This window comes from Lygodium microphyllum, chromosome 30, assembly GCF_053477565.2.
Source record: "Lygodium microphyllum isolate KBCC chromosome 30, Lygodium_microphyllum_v1.1.10, whole genome shotgun sequence".
NCBI lineage: Eukaryota > Viridiplantae > Streptophyta > Polypodiopsida > Schizaeales > Lygodiaceae > Lygodium > Lygodium microphyllum.
This window is the reverse complement of record NC_141164.1, coordinates 86,091,767-86,111,204: the sequence shown is the minus strand read 5'-3', so window position 1 is coordinate 86,111,204 and position 19,438 is coordinate 86,091,767. Positions and strand designations below refer to the sequence as shown.

The 19,438-nt window shown below is 44.7% G+C and overlaps 1 protein-coding gene across 2 annotated transcripts in view; it reads left to right on the top strand.

Moving 5' to 3' along the window:
- The first annotated feature begins 8,988 nt into the window (after window positions 1–8,988).
- LOC148010072 (rhomboid protein-like protein) overlaps window positions 8,989–19,438 on the top strand; it is a 56,523-nt gene continuing 46,073 nt past the window's right edge. For both annotated transcript variants that reach the window (XM_087672529.1, XM_087672528.1), the window contains exons 1-5: window positions 8,989–9,125; window positions 9,454–9,578; window positions 9,681–9,741; window positions 10,423–10,589; window positions 10,726–10,840. In XM_087672529.1, the coding sequence (XP_087528655.1) occupies window positions 9,099–9,125; window positions 9,454–9,578; window positions 9,681–9,741; window positions 10,423–10,589; window positions 10,726–10,840 (495 nt within the window). In that variant the 5' untranslated portion in view covers window positions 8,989–9,098. The remainder of the gene's footprint in view (window positions 9,126–9,453; window positions 9,579–9,680; window positions 9,742–10,422; window positions 10,590–10,725; window positions 10,841–19,438) is intronic.

Here is a 19,438-nt window from a genome sequence, read left to right as displayed (position 1 = left end):
CATATGCAAAAGTTATGGCCAAAATACGAAAGTGCTATCAAGTTACCGTAGCTATCCATGACTTTTGTAGCATGCTCTATATTTACTCAAAATAAATAGAATGGATACTTCTAAGCTCAATAAGCACTTGACAAGGCTCAACCAAGCCTTGGGAAGCTCCTCGACAAGCCGAGAGCAAGTTGGAACAAGCCGGGAGAAGAAAAGACTCAATGCATATCTCAAGAAGAAGAAACAATGGCTGCCATGAAACCTTGAGTTAAAGTTTTGAATACGAGATAAATCAAAGGATGAAGAAGCTTCTCAAATGCCCACTCTGATATCATTTGAAGGGAGAAGCTGAGTGGAAGCATGAGCAAGTAGACACAAAAGAGATGTGAGCTATGGAGGATGGAATAAGAGAGTAAGAGAGAGAGACTCAAGATGTGGAAACTCCAATAGTCATAATGTGTGATCAACCTTCCCTTATTTAATGGTCACTGAAAGAATAAAGAACTAAGTGATAGTGATGGAAGCCTACTACTTGTAGTGCTAAGTGTGTGGTCACGGTGTATGAAGTAAATTCAGTGCAGCATAAGCATAAGCGACTTTACCCCTAACAAGAATCCACTAGAGCATCCCACCTTGTTTCTTTTCAAATACTCGTTCCTACCTCATTCAATTTTGCTATGGGAATCTTTCCTTTCTCTACTATATACATAGCATGTATTCATGGTTCCATTTTCTTACTAAGCATAGATACACAATTAGGGTCTTTTTCAACCTATAAACCAAAGGTAGTAGCTTCAAATGGAGCATATGTATTTTTAGAGTCATGATATAAATTGACTTCTATATACTATCCTTTCTAAATTTTGGATTGAGTGATAATCCTATCTCATGTAGATGAATCTTCTCATCCTTAAAGAAAATCAAATGCTTGTCTAGTGCATCTTTATACATCTCGCAATCTTTGCACTTATGCTCAGTGCTATTACACCATATACATCTTTGCACAAAGTCTTCTCAAATCAAAGCTCTTGGTTTTGGACCATCCTTTTTCTTCCAGCTTTACAAGCTTTAGTTACAAATCATGCATGCCTTTTATGAATTCATGCATGAAATCATCTTTTACTAAAGTAGCTATAGAAACTAGCTACTTATTTGCATGCTCAACTACCTTTCTTGAAGACATAGGCCCAACATGCATCCTGGCTCTTCTTCTTTGCCTCTTAACAAGCACATATACAATATCTTTGACATCATGATAATCTAGCTTTACTCCTTGTTTAATGCTTTCATATTCTAAGAGCTCTTCAAGGCTCAATTGCAATGCAAGATTTGCCAAACTAAAGGAATAACTCTGTCTTTTAAGATTCTAGAGCTCACTGCTTCATACTCTCCAACTAATCATATTTACACTCACAGTGGCACGATCTTCCCATGAAGCCCCTTTTGCATAAATTTCATTTATGCATAGATTCAACTCATGAACTACAAGTCACATGAAATATTGACTCAACATTCCATCCATCAAATAATTTAACTTGACTCTCAATAGCCTACATTGATTTTGTCACAATGACTCATGCTTCACACAAGACTATTATTGTTGCAAATACATGGTTAAAGTGTGAAGTAGTTGCCTTAGATCATTTAATGAACTTGTGGCATTCTCTATATCATAGAACTCTTCCTTCGTTCTTTCATGTTCCGTTCACTAAAGATGTCAGAGTATTAATTGTATATGGCTAAAAGTCACCAAGACTCAACTCAGAAGAGATCATAGCAAAGAAATAAAATAAATTTTATAAAACCAAAAGGTATGAAATAACAAGAAATCACTGGATAGAGAAATCCCAACTATAGAGTAAAATTCATTGCATACAAGCTTGTGCTCAATCCTTGTACAACATATACATCAGACTATCGTTAGGAAAAAGTTGGAACCTTAAAAATATGCCTTTTAGGAGGTTTGACTCACTCTCTCCTAAAAAATGGGGCCACAATGAATTTTTTGTAAATGAACTCTAAATTTATCAGACCTTGGATATGTAAAATGTACTCTTCTAACTCTTTTCATTGATCTATAACACATTGTGAGATTCTTCATATTTCAAGAGATTCCAAATTGATGTGACCCCTTGATGTGACATCCACATGGCCTTCCTCCCCTACTTGTTGCATACCCTTCTTTGCCAACGACATTGCTTTCCTCACAGACTCGAGTTGTTTGAGGTGCTTGGGGGACAACATACTACCAACAAGGCTATTGTGGGTTAGGGTAGAAGATTACTTATGTGGAACAATTAAGAATCGATCCGTCATCAAATAGACTTTATGACCTTCAAAGTTGTTTAAAAATGGACTCTCACTTACTCTTAGTGTCTTCACAAGGCAAACATGTCTCATAGATCATTGGATTCAAGTACCACTAATTGCTCATCCTTGGTAACTGCGGTCTAGAAACGTTGCATCGCACTCGTGGGCATGTAGATGGACTTCATGCTTTGCTTCATATCCACCTAGGTGGATGCCATATCAAGCAATGACATCATTTAGGAATCTTTTGAAATACGAAGAATCTCATACTATACTACTTATAAACAGAAAGAGCTCGAAGAGTACATTTCAAATATCCAAGGTGTTAACCTCAATTCGAGATGGCAGGAAAATGAAGAAAAAAGCAGAAAAAGGATGGAAAAAGAGCAAAGGCGTAGAGGTGGCCCCTAAAGCTAAGCTGAGGCAAAAAGTGCAATTTTAAATGAAAGGTGCCTCAAAAAGCTCTAAACACTCTTGTAAAAGAGCGCCAGGCTCCCTCCTGTGCCATTTTTAAAAGAAGGAACGAATAAGATGTCGCAACAAGACTGTGCCCACCGACTCCCCTTCACGGAAGAGGAGAGGACCCAATACGACATCTCCTTGGAAAGCCGTGCCTACAACCAACTAAAATTTCGAACCATCCATAATATCGAGAAAGTAGTGGCCAAGGAGGAAGCAACTGAGGGTCATAGAGCAGTGCAACCTCGCTAAGTACCTCGAGAAGTTTGCACAAGAGCCAGACCACACAAAGTGTGTGGAATTCCTCAGAACTTACAACCCAGATTAGGAATGTGGGATTGTAACAGTGGGAAGGGGGGAGAAGGCCAAACAGGTACAGGTACCCTTGAACCCAGCCTCGGTGGAGAAGGCACTAGGGTTAGAGCCTAAGGTGGAGAAGAAGCAAAAAAAAGACGTCTATGCCATGCTTAAGATAAAGAGGGAAGAGGTGTTGACCAATGACGGCATCAGCATCCAGGATATCCCTGATGCTAAAGCCTGCATGCAGGCAAAATTGGTGCACTCAATGTTTTCCAACCAACACTACAATTCCCTCATGCACCGGATCAGCGTGCCTGTCCTAGAGAACGTCGTAGCTCACACCTTAGATGAGGTTGACTGGAATGATTATGTGCGCAAGACCATAGACCAAGCAGCAAAAGTACTAGCCTTGGGGAGCAAGCCAGTAGGCGGGGAGTCCCTAGCCTCCAAAAGCACTGAGAGGAAGAAAGCCTCATCCAAAGCCTCTTTCATCGGCTATGGAAATGTTTTGACTCCCCTCATCCAAGAGGCTGTAAAATAGGCACAGGATGCAGAGGAAGAAGAAGGAGAAACACCCGACAGATCGCCCCCTCACCAGGACCAAGAGTTGTCTAGTGACAGGACCGAAAGTGACGAAGAAGGGGGAGAACAGAAGGAACAGTCAAGCAAAAAGCAAGCAAAGAAACCTAAGAAGAGGACGACACAAAAGAAGAACCAGGACAAAGGCCGCAAAAAGGAGGACTTAGAGAGAGCAAAAAGGGAATCGCTTAAAGAGGCAGAAGAAAGGGAGAAGAAGAAGAAACAGGAAGCAGAAAAGTCGAAGGAAGAAGCCAAGAAGGTGTCAAAACAGGATGCCAAAGAGAGGAAGAAGAAAGGAAAAGAAGAAGCAGATAAATTGGAGGAAGAATCTAGGAAAGCAGAAGGAGAGAGGGAGAGAAGGGCTGATGAGGAAGAGGAGGAGCTGAGAAGGAAGGAGGAGGAAGACATGGCCGAAGACACACGTTGGTCTATAGAGCAACAAAGCAAGGCAGATGACCTAGGAGCTCTGAGCCCACCCAGAGAGGAGGGGCCATGCTCAAGCACTCATACGTGCCGGAGATCATATCGCCAGCTGTCACTGAAGGCAAGGGTAAAGCCCCCATCCATCCTATCCCGACCCTCTGGGTGCCTACCACCAAAGCAGCCACCCTCGCCCCAAGCATCCTCACTAGTGCCAATGTCTCAAACTTTGCGGCCTAGGTGCAATATTTCATCGATAAAGAATTAGCCCAAGGGAAGAGCATGGAAACCACGGCCACAAGGCAGAAGAGGCCGGCCACAGGCACTGAATCTAGACAAGATCCAAAACTCCAGAAAGTGAAGGTCTCAACCACTCCGATCCACACAACGATGACGCCACCAGCTAACTATGATGAATACGTTGCTAAATTGCTCTCTCAACTAGAGAAAGCTAAAGAGAAGAGGAAGATAGCTGTGGCTGAGTTAGCTGCGAAAAAAGAGTCAGTAGCTACTTTTCAGCTTGAAAAGACCCGACAGATAGCCATGCAACAAAAGGAGATCTTTGATCTCAAATAGGAGCTGAAGGCTAAGGACGACAGGGAGGAATGCTGGAGGCAGCAGTTGGAAGATGAGAATCAAGAGTTGGTAAAAATGCAGAGGGAGTATAAACTCTTAATCATGCAACATGAAGAGATAATCGCAAAGACTGATAAGATTGAACGAGACATGGAGAAGTTTGCCGCCAAAGAAGAGGAAAGGAAGCAAGATGAAGAACAACGTCACAAGGAGATGGAGACCATGACTAAGTAGCTGAACTTAGAAAGAAAAGAGCATGAGAGAATGAGCAAAGAATTGAAAGACTAGGAGCAAAGACTCATAGCTCTGGTGCAAAGGCAGGGGGAAGCCATGGAGAAAATGAAGAAGAGAGCTGAAGAATGGGCGGGACAGAATGAACGGAGGATGAAGACCTTGGTGCGTTGCCTGGCTCTCGTGGAAAAAGAGAAAATCCTCGCAAAGAGCAGATCAGAGACTGCCCAAGTAGCCTTCAACACTCAACAAAAAGCCTTCTTGAATACACTAATGGATACCACCCACTCAGAGGAAGGGGAGTCCCTCGAGGTGGCAAAGAAGAAACTAAGCATAGCCGGCAGGGCCTTGCAAGCACGACTGCACATGCCACCCCAACCTGATGTCATGGAGCTGAGCCTTGATGATCAACGGAAGTACTTATTAATGGCAGGCATAACCCCCCACGAGGTCGATGCACTAGGCTTTGAAGAGGAAACACAGCAAGCAGACCGACATAGGGATGAAGCTGAACTCCAATTTGATATGGGCAGATTTAAAGAAGAGGTGATCCCACAATCCCCCTTGCCACATTCCCAAGAGCAGCCATTAATCAACACATTTGCGGAAAGACAAGCCACCCTCAAGGAAAGGAGAAAGAAACTGGTGGAAGAAACCAAGAAACAAATGAGAGCCAAGCCGGTCGTGCAACCATCCGCACCCCAGCCACCATGCCCAGATGACCTCCCAGCAAGTTTCCACGCTGAATTAATAGTTTGGGAGTGACAGGAAAGGGACAAAAAACACTTCTCCTTTAGCTTCTTCCTTCTACCCAACAGCCTAAGAAGAGTCATGCCACTTAAAGTAGTGGATGAAGTGATTGCGATTGGAAGCCGACTAGGCCATCGGCTGGAAGAGAGAGAAAAGAATCCCACTCTCTGGGGGACCGAAGAGGCAGACTTTTGGCAGAATAAGGTCTTTGAAGTGCCACATTTTGTACAAGGCTATAACTGCCAGCCCATGTGGAGGAGACGGGTGTGCGACATTAACATGCTCGCCTGGATGGCCTTTTGCAACACCTTACCCTACGAGAGGAACAACCCTACATTTATGGCGTACCCTCGTAGGGTAGGAGTGGATTTTGATGCTACCCTCCATGGACGCTATGACTTCCCCATTATCTATAATCCTAATTGTGCCTCTTTTGAACAAGCTCTCACATTCACCTTTGAAAGGGTAGACGTTTCCATGACCCGCTTCCTCGCCGACTTTCCCTCTTGCCTCGATTTAGCCTTCATAACCACCTGTAATTACCTTAGGCTTCTTAAACTCTTACTTAAGCAGGACCCTACCCCACAAGAACGTGGCGTTCCACCCCTCTTTTTTGATCCTAACACCATCGATAACTATGCCATGACGTGCTTGATGATGAGAGCTAGTCTTCTACCTTCTTTTTGCCTAGCTCTTCTTGAAGATACGAACGATAACCAGTTCACCCAATGTAACCATCCCTTCCTCTCCACTGCTTCACTCCATGTTCTCATGAATCTCAAGGGATACATGTAGTGCTGGCATTTTTTGAACAAATCTATCTGGCCCCCTTCTCCACGTCACTCTGACGATGAAAGTTAGAAAGTGGCTATCATCTTGGCTTAAATTTTTTAATTAAAAAAAGAGAAAAAGAAAAAGAAAAGAAAAGAAAAATAAAGGAAAGAAAGGAAGGCAAGAAAACACATCACAATAAGAAAAAGACATGAAAAGAAGGACTCACATGAAGACACAACCAGGACTACACATGACACGATCACTGCACCTAGGGGTCCTCAAGTTAGGTGTGTCCAGTGGCTTCGATCGGTTGGCTCCACTCCTAACCCCCTAGCCCCTTTTTGACCCCCCACTTCACGCTTAGGGCATATCAAGGCCAGGACATACCTAGGGGGGTAACACTTGCCTATGGTTAGACCTGTCACCCTACGCTACACACACTGCACCTCCCTACTGCATGAACGGGGTCCTCAAGTGTGGGACATCACCTAGGCCTACCTGTGGTTAGACCCAGCTCCCTGTTCCACCAGCATGAGCACAATGCACCGCACAGTAAGGTTGACACTCCCCTTAGGTAAAGCACTACACCTTCTCCTTTCAGGTACTACAAAATGCGGCAAACCACCAACTTTGGAGGCCCCATCATCCACTTGACATCTGATTGGCTTCTCCATCAACCATCATTGCCAAAGCTTCCAAAGCATCTAAGTCCACATGTGGCCCTACCATCATCTGACCAACAACTTGCCAACTGCCTACCCTTTCCCAACAAACAGCTAGAAGTGCCATGGGACTGGCACCCGTCTTAGAGGGGGGTTAATGTTAACCTCAATTCGAGATGGCGAAAAAATGAAGGAAAAAGCGAAAAAATGATGGAAAAAGAACAAAGGCGTAGAGGTGGCCCCTAAAGCTAAGCTGAGGCAAAAAGCGCAATTTTAAATGAAAGGCGCCTAAAAAAAACTCTAAACACTCTTGTAAAAGAGCGCCAGGCTCCCTCCTGTGCCATTTGTAAAAGAATAGACGAATATAGGCTTAGGGCATGAAGCAAGAAGAGGGAATTAGAAAGAGGGACCTTGCCACAATGGCCGGTCATGTAAAAAGGGATGGGTGTCCATGGGATTTTAGGGTTTGTATATAAAGTTCAAAAAGTAAATGGAAGCTCATTCTTTGGTGTGTGGCTAACAAGAGTCCTCTCTTCTTCTTTTCTTCTCTTCACCTTGCTTGTGTGTGTGCTCTTGAGAGAGGGAGTGTGAGAGTGTAAGGGAGTGAGTGAGTGTGTGGGAGTGAGGGATCAAGAGGGTGAAGCTCTTCACCATCTCCTCTTCTCTCTTCTTCTCTCTTCTCTTTTCTTGCACGTGTGGCTATGGTGGATGGAGCTTGGAGATGGAGGAGGCTTGAGGATACTTGAGCTAACATCTAGGATCGTGGAGCTACCGGCGGCAGCCCACACAGATTTAGAATGCCCTATTTTGGAGCTTCAAAATACTCTTCTTTCAACCCAAAGATTCAATCTCTCAACCTACTACAAGGGTAAATTAAGATGCAACAAAATGGTTCTTGATATCCCTATATCCAAGGTAGATTAGAGAAAGATATTCATGAATAACAGTGAACGGCCTATAATCCACGTTGAGAATAGTCCACAACAATGAAAATCTACAAGAAGCAGTTCTCTCCAGACACAATAGCTTTCCCTATTCTCTCATTGTCTCTACCTTGCTTTCATCTTGATTTTAGCATGTAACGCAATGTTTTTTCCTTGCCACTTTCCATGCTACTACAGGGGCTTGTTACAGCCCATATCCAAGAGCTACCTTGTAGGGTATTAAAACTTTAAATTGCCTCATAAACTTGTCCAATGTCATTAACATTGTCCACTCTAGTGCCCATTGAAGGTGCTTGACACTTTTCACTTTAACCGAGATGTAAAATCATCTTCAACTTCATGCTAGATGTGTATAGATAGTGTGCATTCAACATAAACATATGCAACTCAATCCCATAGGCACGTAGCTCAAATATTGTCACTATGAGACTTCTCTAGAGTTGTCAACCATTGGACATGCAATCACATGAGTGGTCTTCCTCACTACCATCTTCGTGTGACCTCTTCCTACTAGTTGCTTGCTGCATGGACAACCTTCATGTGTCAAGCGGCCTTCAACTAAGATAAATGGAAATAATAGCCTTAAATGGCTTTAGTTTTCATACATGACCATGTTGCTCGTGGATAGACTAGGAGCTCCTTTCAGAACTGCCCTTTGTGGGTTGAGTTATAATGATACACGAGTTCAAACTGTATGGCCGGGTTCCTTTGGTAAGCAAAAGAACGTAGTTGAAGGTTTTGAGAGCAAAGGCAAGGCCTATCTTTACTATTAGTTAAGGGGAGGTGGCGGCGGGTGCCACGTGGCAGCCCCCAACCTCCCCGCGTAAGAAACGCGGGGGCAGGTGCCACGCGTCCAACACCCGCCCTCGCCGTGAAAATCGTGCCGCCGTCTAGGCGCGGAGCGCCTAGTGTTGCCTTTATGGGAGTGTCCTTGCCTACGTGGCAGGGCCAAAACCATGTGACATTTGGATCCCCCAAACAGAAAACCACTACAGTCTATAAGTTTCCACGCATTTAAAAAACGTTTGCCTCCGCTAATAACAACGCAGTGTCAAACGATGGCATCTTGATTTACCGATCTACTGCGAGGATTTTGGCGCAAACAATGAACGTTGCTACGTCGGCCTCCGCTGTGAGTTCCGTCTTCCATCCACCTAACGTTCAGCGCTTGATTTGTGACGCTTGCAGTCTGATCTAAGAGTTCCAGTTTGCTCAGGGAAGAAAATAAGGCTAGAAAGAGTAGTGATGGGATGAAGTCAGGCATTGTTTCTTCTAACGGTTGGCTTGATTTCTTATACATGGATGGCTAAAGCGTGGTGTATGCAAGGATTGCTTCATAATCGCTCGGAGATTTCCCTTTTCGCTGGCATCCATCATCAGCATATCTTTGCATCAAAGTTTTACAGTGGAAGTTCATACCAATGAATTGTTCTCTCATTCCTTTTCACTCACCTTGACAGGCTGGAGGCGCATTTTCTGGTTTTACAAGGCTTTGTAAAGGGCTTGCGACTGTTTTGGTGCTCGGCTATGTCGCAGCAAAAGTCTTTCCATTTACAATCGACTTCCTAGCTCTAATTCCTGGAAAGTATGCTAGTGTTCAGTTTTCTTCTCGATAGGATTTGCAGTCGATTCTTGAAAACTTCCTCTGGAACACTTAATTTAACCACTGTTGCTCGCATCTATGCAGAACAATCCCTTTCGCTTGGAACTTGGTGACTGCGGGCTATCTTGAGCAATCGTTATTCACTGTAATTTCTCTACTCGCCCGCATTGTGATGATCCTTCTGTTAACTAATAACGAGTATATTGGTGATTTGTGCGAAAGAAACGGAAAGCATATATACACCTTGAAAATTAATTACATTGTAGATTGTCAATATGGAGTTAAATTAATAATTGCACCGAGTTCGGTGCCTGGAAAAACATTGTGAATCAGGAGATCAATGCAAAGCATTTCTATTTAACTTCAAGTCTTAGCAACCAGATGTTCACCCGAGTGACTCTGTAAAAGACAGACATAATGCAGTAAATTATACCTTGTGCATACAGACATGTTGCTATCTTAGCTTGCAAGGCTTTGGCCAAGGAACAATGGTGTGTTGATACTTTCAGCTGTTCACCTTGAATCATTGGGACGTGGATTGTATTCATGACAGCTGTATAAAGGTGGTTCACAATTCCATCATCACTGGTGGCATGTTCAGTTTGCGAGTGCAGTTATGGGCATTTGGATGCTTGTAAGCAATTGAGTGTCTGGCTACATGAAAAATAACTCATTTGATAGTGATTGGATGCTTGTGGACAGTTTCAAACATGGATAATGATTACTTCACTTTTTGAATGACCAATAAGTACCCTTGCAGTTGGACTGCATTAAAGCTTTTTAAACTTAGGTGTTCACTTATTGGGCATTTTCATCATTATTGCAGTTGATTGTAAGTGTTCTTGGCCTCCTGTTCAGTGGGAAAGTGCTTGAGCCAGTTTGGGGATCCAGAGAGTTTGTAAAGTTTATTATCTTAATCAACCTGCTAACCTCGGTTAGCACCTTTGTCATTGCAATCATTCTCTACTCTGCTACCAGAAAGGAGAACTATTTGTAAGTTCATGTCTTTCAACCCTTCTGCTGAAGATATCTATACTTTCTGGCAAGTTCTTCACCTTTTGCTGGGTTTATGGTGACTCAAAACAATGCCAAGTGGAGCACATGTTGTGTTTGATGGTTATTGGAACAGGTACACTCCAATCTCGGGCTTTCATGGAGTCCTAGCGGGTTTCTTGGTAGCAGTGAAGCAGCTAATGCCTGATCAAGAAATTACAACATTGTTTGTGTTGAAGTTGCGAGCAAAGGTATATATATGTCTATTCACCACTCATCCAGATAGTTCGAGGAACAAGCTAATGTGCAAAGTGCCCATGTTCATCACATAAAGCAAGCTTTTCAAAGGGCTTGCACAGCTAAATGAGGAGGTGGACAGAGAACAGGATAGGATGGCAGTATCTTTTGATATGCAGAAAATTTGATAAGATGAATGCAATACATTGGCATGCAGATGAAATATGTTGCATAGCTCAAGAAATGGTTGTGTTCTCTTTGAATGTGTTTAGATCATCACTACATATACAAACTGGAAAATGTTGGTATGATTACATTGTGGATTTCTTGAAATGGATAATTCTGATTTAAGACGACTCTTGTTAGGCAATACTGTGTAGCATGTTAAGAGGATCCTGCAGTATCAAGTCAGTTATTTCACTGGTTATCAGATGAGCAAGATGCTTATATGCTGAAAGCTGCATAATCTAGTTTGCTTTTTAGCAATGTGGGTGCTTGTCCAAGTTAGGGATCAATCACCTTCTAGGGAGACCATATGCCACAATTATGTTCATGAATGTCAAGCAACTGTCACTAGTACCAAGGTGTCGTTTGAATGTGGATTTTGAAGTGCAAAATGAGATTGTTGTGCTAATCCCGTCAAACATTTTCTTCTGATCATCCTCCATTGTATCTATGTAGGGTGTGATTTGGAGGAGACATCTCAGCATTTGTTGATGTGGTCCTTTGTCGATTCCCAAAGCTTTGCATCAAATTCTCCCATTCATTGCAAAACTGCATCTTTGACATCCTTGCAAACTTTGAACCGACGCCCAACCTTGGGGTATGGCATCCCTCTAAGGGAACCTGCCAGGATTGGCAGTTTTAGTCGGTGAGAGTCCAGCATTACTTGGACCCTTGAACCAGGGTGCTAGGTGACTACCCACGCTCCGTCATTTGGGTGGTAAGTAGAGTCTTCCAAGGATCTTTGTCTTGAAGGAAGTAGCGAAATCATAAGCTAGTGGCACGGGGTTCTGCCTTTGAGCCTGATTAGGGACCTGGCTCAAAAAAATAAAAAAACCTTGCAAACTTGGGCATGAATTGCTCTTAAGTTCTTTGACAACCCTTGCTCACCTCCAATGTTCGTTGGGCTTGCATAGAAAAATTAAGACACCCACTTCTTGAATAGATAAGGGACCCTCGTTACAATAAATTACTTTTGCCAATACAACAAATTTTGGCAAAATCTTACTCAGAACCAAGGTGATGTTTGATTGTTCTTGTACTTGCTTCAAATACTGAAAAGTTCATCTCGGAGCCCTGCCATTTTTAGGATAAAGTTTGGTGTTGATTCACTAGGTTTGAATGGTAGATTGTAGAGCTAGGGGTTTGAAGAGTAATGGCATATGAAGACCTCCTTGTATAAAGCTCTCTCAGAACCAAGCATACCTCACAAGGCTTCTGTGTCATTTTTGATGTGAGGATTAGTTCCAAAGGGGAGTGAGGCCTATTGTCCATCTTGTTTCATTGGAGGGCTTTGAAAGACTCTTATGATCTCTAGTCATCCTCTTGTTGGGTTTCTCGGGCTTCCTTGCACTTGCCTAAGTGTTGCTTAGAGGGGACTTGTTTGCAGATAATGCTAAGTCGAGATTTCTTTCGGGTGTGAATCAAGGCTGAGGTAGGTGATGCATTTGGCCTTATTATTGCACATCATGATGGACTTAGGATCTCAAGCTGATAGAAAAGCTTGAGACTAGTTGTAAACCAAACATTGGAAAACATGAACATCCAAGTATGTCACACATTACAGGAGCATTGCTATTAGTGTTGAACAAGAGCTACAAATTGGTTATGATTCCATGTTTTGGAATGACCATAGCTTTGTGCCTTGTTTGCTTGTACGCCTGGATTTGTGCTAGTATTTCCATCTGCATGACACACACACACACAAACGCACACACACGCACGCACGCACGCACAAAGAGAGAGAGAGAGAGAGAGAGAGAGAACTTTTACGAAAAAAAAAAGAGAGAGAGAGAGAGAGAGAAGCGCGATGGTGCCGCCGGTTCGTGTCGCCTTGCTATTGCCTAGACCTGCACTGTCGAAGCCTGAAGATCCGCCTGTCTTCGCCTGTCGTTTGTGTCCGCACCGTCGACGCCTGAAGATTCGTTGGTGTTTGCCTGTCGTTCGTGTCCTGTCTGCACCGTCGACGCCTGCAGATCCGCTTGTCTTCGCCTGCCGTTCGCGTCCTATCCCTTCGCCGCTAGCGGAAACCCTAAAGCGCTTCAGTTGTCGTTTCTTGCCTGCGAGTCGTCGTTTCTTGCCTCTGAACGTGCGTCTGCACGCGGCCGCCTACCTGTGGAGGCTCAGGTTTCGCCGGCGCTACCTGTGCTTGCCAGGTCTGAATCGTCCCTGCCTCTTTTGCAGTGTCACGTCGTCTGCTGTGGCCATTAGGCCGCGACCTACTCGCTCTCTGTTGTGCGACTATGCCCCACTGCGCGGCGTCCTGCCTGACGTCTCCCCTTGGACGTTGTACGGTGCCCCGTTGCAGTCCTGTTGCTGCAGCCGGGTGGTTCCTTGATTTTGCAGGACTGCGGGACCTGCACACAGAGAGAGAGAGAGAGAGAGAGAGAGAGAGAGAGAGAGAGAGAGAGAGAGAGAGAGAGAGAGAGAGAGAGAGAGAGAGAGAGAGAGAGAGAGAGAGAGAGAGAGAGAGAGAGAGAGAGAGAGAGAGAGAGAGAGAGAGTCGCCCAGTTCCAGACCTGCCTCTTCACCTTTGTCGTAGTCTCGCCTCAACTCAGAGAGAAGCATGGCGGGCCTGGATATGGCTTTTATTGACCAAATGGTGGCCGCCCTTGGTCCGGATTCTGATGCAGAGGAACCGGAGGATATGGTTCCTTGCACAGAGGAGATGCCTCCTGCTCCTGATTTTCAGCCTGCGGGCAAATGCTCCAAGCATACGCCCGAAGAGACAATTGGTCATCAGGATCGTTCTTATGCTCAGGTGGCCTCTGATTCTGTGGATTCATAGGAGATTGACTGGGAGCATTTGCTGGAGTTTGCCAACATGTTGCTTGGCGACTATGTCCAACATAATCATGAAGCTTTTTCTGACGCGGGAACTGAAGAGGTTCTGGAGGCAACGGTGGATTCAAAAACTGTCCTGCGCTCTTTTTCCGTGTTTTATGACCGTGCAGCTATACTCTTCTTCACTGGTAGGATACCAGTGCTTTCCCATATTCACCAGTGGCTGCACCATTTACTACAAGGGGAGTGTGTTGAGGAGATTTTTGTTGGGCCTCGAGGCTTCTATGAGGTGCTGCTGAAATCTGAGAAGCATCGGGCTGAGCTCCTGTCCAAACTACCATTGTTCTTTGATTGCCGTTTGGTCCATGTTGTGCCATGGCGCCCTATGGCAGATTTTCAGCGCCTTCTTCAATGTGAATGCCCGGTGTGGGTTGAGGTGGAAAATTGCCCGGTTGTCTATTGGCCATTGTTAAAGGATGCCATGGCCGTTGTGGGAATGGTGCTGGTCCCACCAAGCCTAAGGGCAATGAATAGAAACCGTTTGTGTATGTTATGGGACACTGCCAGGAAGAGGCGTACGTGGTTGCGCCTTAATTGCTCTGGCATGTATCCTTTGCATTTTCGCTTGAAATGGGGCAACTTTGCAGGACACTTCTTTTCGTATGGTAAATTGGGGCACTTTATGGCCGAATGCCCAGAGAGGCAACCGTCTTCAGATAATGTGCATGTTGTGCCGCCCATGGATGACATGGTGCTTGATGCTCCGTCATAGGAGGAAACCCAGCCATTCAGTGTTTTGGATAAAGGTAAACAACAGGTTTTGGGTTTGGATTCCCGTAGTAATGACTGGATAGAGGCACGTTCCAAAAAAGGTAAAAAGTTGGATGCTGGCCTGCCGGATTCTGGGCCTACTGTGTCACAGGATTCCATGCGCCGTATATGCGCAGGAAAGAAATGTTCTCTTCATAGCATGCTGCGCGTACTATGGTTCCTTATGCTCCCTGTAATCAGTCTACAAGGAAAGCATATACAGACGGTCCCAAGGGCCCGCCTGCTAAGTTGGCATTTGATTCTAGAGGCAATGTGATTACACCCTGGGATCGTCGTTATCCCCGTTCCATCCCCAAGACAGTGGATATCCCATCTACATCTAAAGTGGGCCGGCAGAATTCTTTTGCAGTGTTAGCTGATTTTTTGGATGACGGGGTCCTTGACATTCTAGCAGACAAGGTTAAATTGAGGCAAGCGGTGCCTCGTTCCTGATTTTAAAAAAAAAAAAAGATATATGAAGATAGCCACGTGGAATGTGCGAGGCATTTGTTCTCGCCATAAGCAACATGCCATGTGGACTGTCTTGCATGAGAATTAGTGGAATGTCTTGTGTGCGGTGGAGCACAAGAGTCACGGTGAAGCAGGAAAAGTTGTGGATTGCCATGGGTTTCGCTTGTTTTATGTAGGGACACATGCTGTGCATTATTTTGGTGTGCTTATGATTGTCCATGAGAAATATCAGCCTGTTCTTATTAAAAATGATGTACAGGGCTGCTTTGTGGTAATTGAAATTTTATTTGAAGGAGAGATCTTATGGTTGCTGGGCCTCTATGCTTCGAATGACCCTTTAACTCGCCGGGATCTTTGGAAGACTTTGCAGAGCTCCATGTCACTTGGCAGAAGGGGTTTCTTGATGGGGGATTTCAATATGTGTGTTGACCCTTCACAGTCCACTTCAGGGCATTCGGTGATGGATACTCCGGAAAGTTGGGCGTGGAATGCCTTTGCTCTTACGGCACTTAAGCAAGATCTATGGTCTTGGTTACAACCTTCATCTCCAGGGTTTACTTTCCATTCCTCACAGTATGCTTCTACATGGTTGAGGCTGGACCAAATGTACATCATGCAGGATGATGATTTTCTTCCTGAGAAGTTGGAAATGCAAGTTTTGCAGCAATATGCCTTGTCGGACCATTTCCCTCTCCAGCTTGAGATACTGGCACAACCCATTGCACCTTTTATGCAGTTGCTGGATAGACTCCCTTTACGTTTCAACTCGTCTTATTTGAAGCATTCAATCTTTCAGGGCTATATGCAGCAATTGGTTGAGAGATTTTTATTGGACTTTGTCTCTGAGGGCACAGCTTCTTTTGAACGACTGCTCTCTAATGTGCAACGGGTTTCTCGCCAATATGGGATCCATCATGCCTCTCTTTGTCGGCGGCGTCGACATGCAGCGGAGGACTTGCTGGCTTTGGTTCGTTCGCCGCTGCTGGACACCTCGGATGATGAATTTCTGCTGTCCCTGGCACAGCGTTTGGCTGATCTTATTAAAGAATTTTAGTTGAAATCCTATCATAGGCCAAATTGCACAATTTGACTGACAATTTGCAAGATAGGGCTTGTCAGACTCATAAGTTCTTTCGCGCCTTGCATGCTTCTCCTGCTCGAGAAAATATGACCAGACTCTAGGATTCAGAAGGTCGCATGGTTCACTGATCCGCACACCATTGTTAACATGTGCAGGAATTATTTTCTGGATCTTCTTGTTTCTTCTCCGTCGCCTTCTGACCAGGTTACGCATGCACGTTTATTCTTCTATGATCTGGTCCGCCATCAGGTTCCACTTGATATGCAAGCTACTTTGGAGGTGGATATTTGTGAGGAGGAGGTTATGGATGTTTTATTACACCTGCCTAAGGATAAAAGCCCTGGCTGGGATGGTCTTACCAATGAATTCTTTGAGAGCTCGGCTACCCAACTGGTGAAGCCATTGGCGGCTATATTTCAACAGGTTTGGGAAACAGGGGTCATGCCTTCCTCATGGAAAGAAGGCCTTATCAAACTGCTTCCAAAGGTTCCTTCGCCGTCAATGTTGCAACAGTGGAGACCAATTTCTTTGATGGGCTCGATGTATAAAATCTTCTCCAAAGTGCTGGCGAATTGGCTCCACAAGCACCTTCCAGCTATTGTGCATCCTCTTCAATATGGTTTCATTAAGGGCCGCAACATTCTGCATAATATCTTCAAGGTGCAAATGGCCATTGATTATGCAAGGCACTCTAGTCAGGAAGTGGTATTGATTCAATTGGATCTGGAAAAGGCTTTTGACTATTTAGACCGGTCTTTCATTGCAGAACTTATGTCTGCTATGGGTTTTGGTACTCGGATGTCCCGATTGATCTACACCATTAGTGCTGCGGCTTCTTCGCGCGTTATGCTCAATGGTGGGGTTATAGAGCCATTTGTCCTTGCACGCTCGGTGAGACAGGGTTGCCCTTTGAGTTCTCTCTTCTTTGCCCTGGCGACCCACCCGGTTCTTTCAATGTTATCTTCAATGGCAGCTTCTGCTCGGCTGGCCGGATTGTTGCTTCCTTTGGGACAGCACTTCATTAGCCAATCTTTGGCTGATGATAGCTTTATGATTTTGCGTGCAGACAAGGACAACGTTCGCAAGGCATTAGATGTTTGGACGCTTTTTGGTCATGCTTCGGGTCCTCGCATCAATGCCTTCAAATCAGCCATTCTCAGCTGCACGGAGTCTGATTTACAGTCATTGGGATGGCAGGGTCAGGTTGTTCCCCGTGGCTCCATTGTCAAGCATCTTGGGTACCCGTTGGGTGTTGATGTTCGGCCAAAGCAGCTACTGGAGTGGATTTCACAGAAACTGGCAGCTAAGTTTATGTATTGGAAGTCGCAAGTGTGGCCCTTCCATGTCCGCCTCAAAGTGGCTCAGACAATTATGCTGCCAATGCTCACATATTTCTTGCCATTGCTGCCATGGACTCCTACTACTTTGAAGGCTCTCACTCGCCCCATTCGTTTCATGTTATGGAAGAAGGATTCATTGCACGTAGGTATTTCGTGGATTTTGTGGTCACATACATGTACTCCCAAACGCTTGGGTGGTGGAGCTATTTTGGATGCTGAAACTCATATGCTGGCTCTTCGTTGGTCTCTTTTTCGTGCTATGTGCGTGGATCATCACCCGTGGCTTCGGCATGGTAATACACAACTTCGGGGCTCCTGGTGGCATGTCCTTAATGCAAACTCTGGGTTTTCTAGTCCCTCCTCCTCTCTGTTACTGCATTTGGTCGGCTCTTGGAAAGTGGTGCTCCAAAAGGCGCGTTGGCATCTAGCGGAGGACCGCTTGCATACGAACTCTTTTCAACTGGAATTGTTAGCAGTCTCGAGATTACTTTCATGGGAAGACAAACATGAGCTCAGACCAAAATTTAACCGCATGGCCTGTTTGGGTGTGACTTCAGTTGTGGATGCCACTCTTGCCAGTCGTAATGTCTTCGCATCGTTTCGTACTGCCAGGAGACTTTTCAGAATCCCGTGTGGATACCATGATTTATGGGAACAGCTTTTATTAGTGCTTCAGGGCAGGCAACCCTTTCCTGCCCTTGCTGTGGATCGTCCTTGGCAGGACTGGGACCTTGCAGGCCGGTTGAGTCTGGAAAAGGCCTCTGCTAATCAGGTGTATCATCTTCTGATTAAAGATCATCAATGGCTGGGTGTTAAAGCTAATACTGTATGGGGATTGTGGAAATCTCAGTCATGGTGGAAGGCAACTGTGATGGAGGGCTGGTTGAATAAGTCACCTTTCAAATGTAAGGTCTTTCTTTGGCGGGTGATGATTGGTGGTCTTCCTCTTGCCTCGGCCCTTTCCAAGCGTCGAATCTCGAATGGCAATTGTTTCTTCTGTACCACTACTGTGGAATCGGCCCGACATCGATTTATTTCTTGCCCGCTCGCCAAGAATATCTGGTCGCTCTTGTCACAGGTTTGGCGTGCAGTGGTGGGGTCCTCTCTAACCCCTTTCGATTGGGTTTTTGTGCAGCCAAAATACCCCACACCGTCACAGTTGCATATGAAGATCTTATTCCACTTTTTCAGATACTGGGGATGCTGGCACAATTGGACCACTCGGAATGCCTTTCTTTTTGATTCGGCCTCTAATGTACCGAGACACATTGCCCGGCTTAAAGGTCTCTTGCATTGGCAGATAGATCTCATTCGGCACTCGGACTTGCTCCCTCGGGAGGACTTGCTTTCCTTGCATATGGCAATTTCCTCTGGGTCTTTGCCATGACTTGTGTAACTTTTTTGTGGCTTAGTACTGGGATTTCACACACGTCGGCTTAGAGCCCTCCTGTATCTTGTAATCATGTAAACTTGTACCTTTTTTTCTGTAATTAATACAATTACCTTTTACGAAAGAAAAAAAAAGAGAGGACAATGAGCAAGGGTGGCAATAGTCCCATATGGAATAATAGAATGCAAGTACAATAGGTCTAAAGTACATTAGACCTATCCCTAACTCAACTAGAGTTAAATTGACTCTAGAGATAGTGACACAACTTACTTGGTTGTGTCCACATTGCATACATAAACATTGGGTATTGCTCATAATTGACAAATTCTTAAACCTCGCTGTAGTGCCAATGTGGTGATGTACATATTGCAAGGAGTGAATCAATCACCAAAAGGAATTAAGTTCAAGGATTTTCGAAATTCCTTGAATGTTTCATGTGACAGTGCCTTGATGAAAATATTTGCAAAATCTCCTGTGTGGGAATGTAGATCGTATTGATCTTCCCTGCATGTAA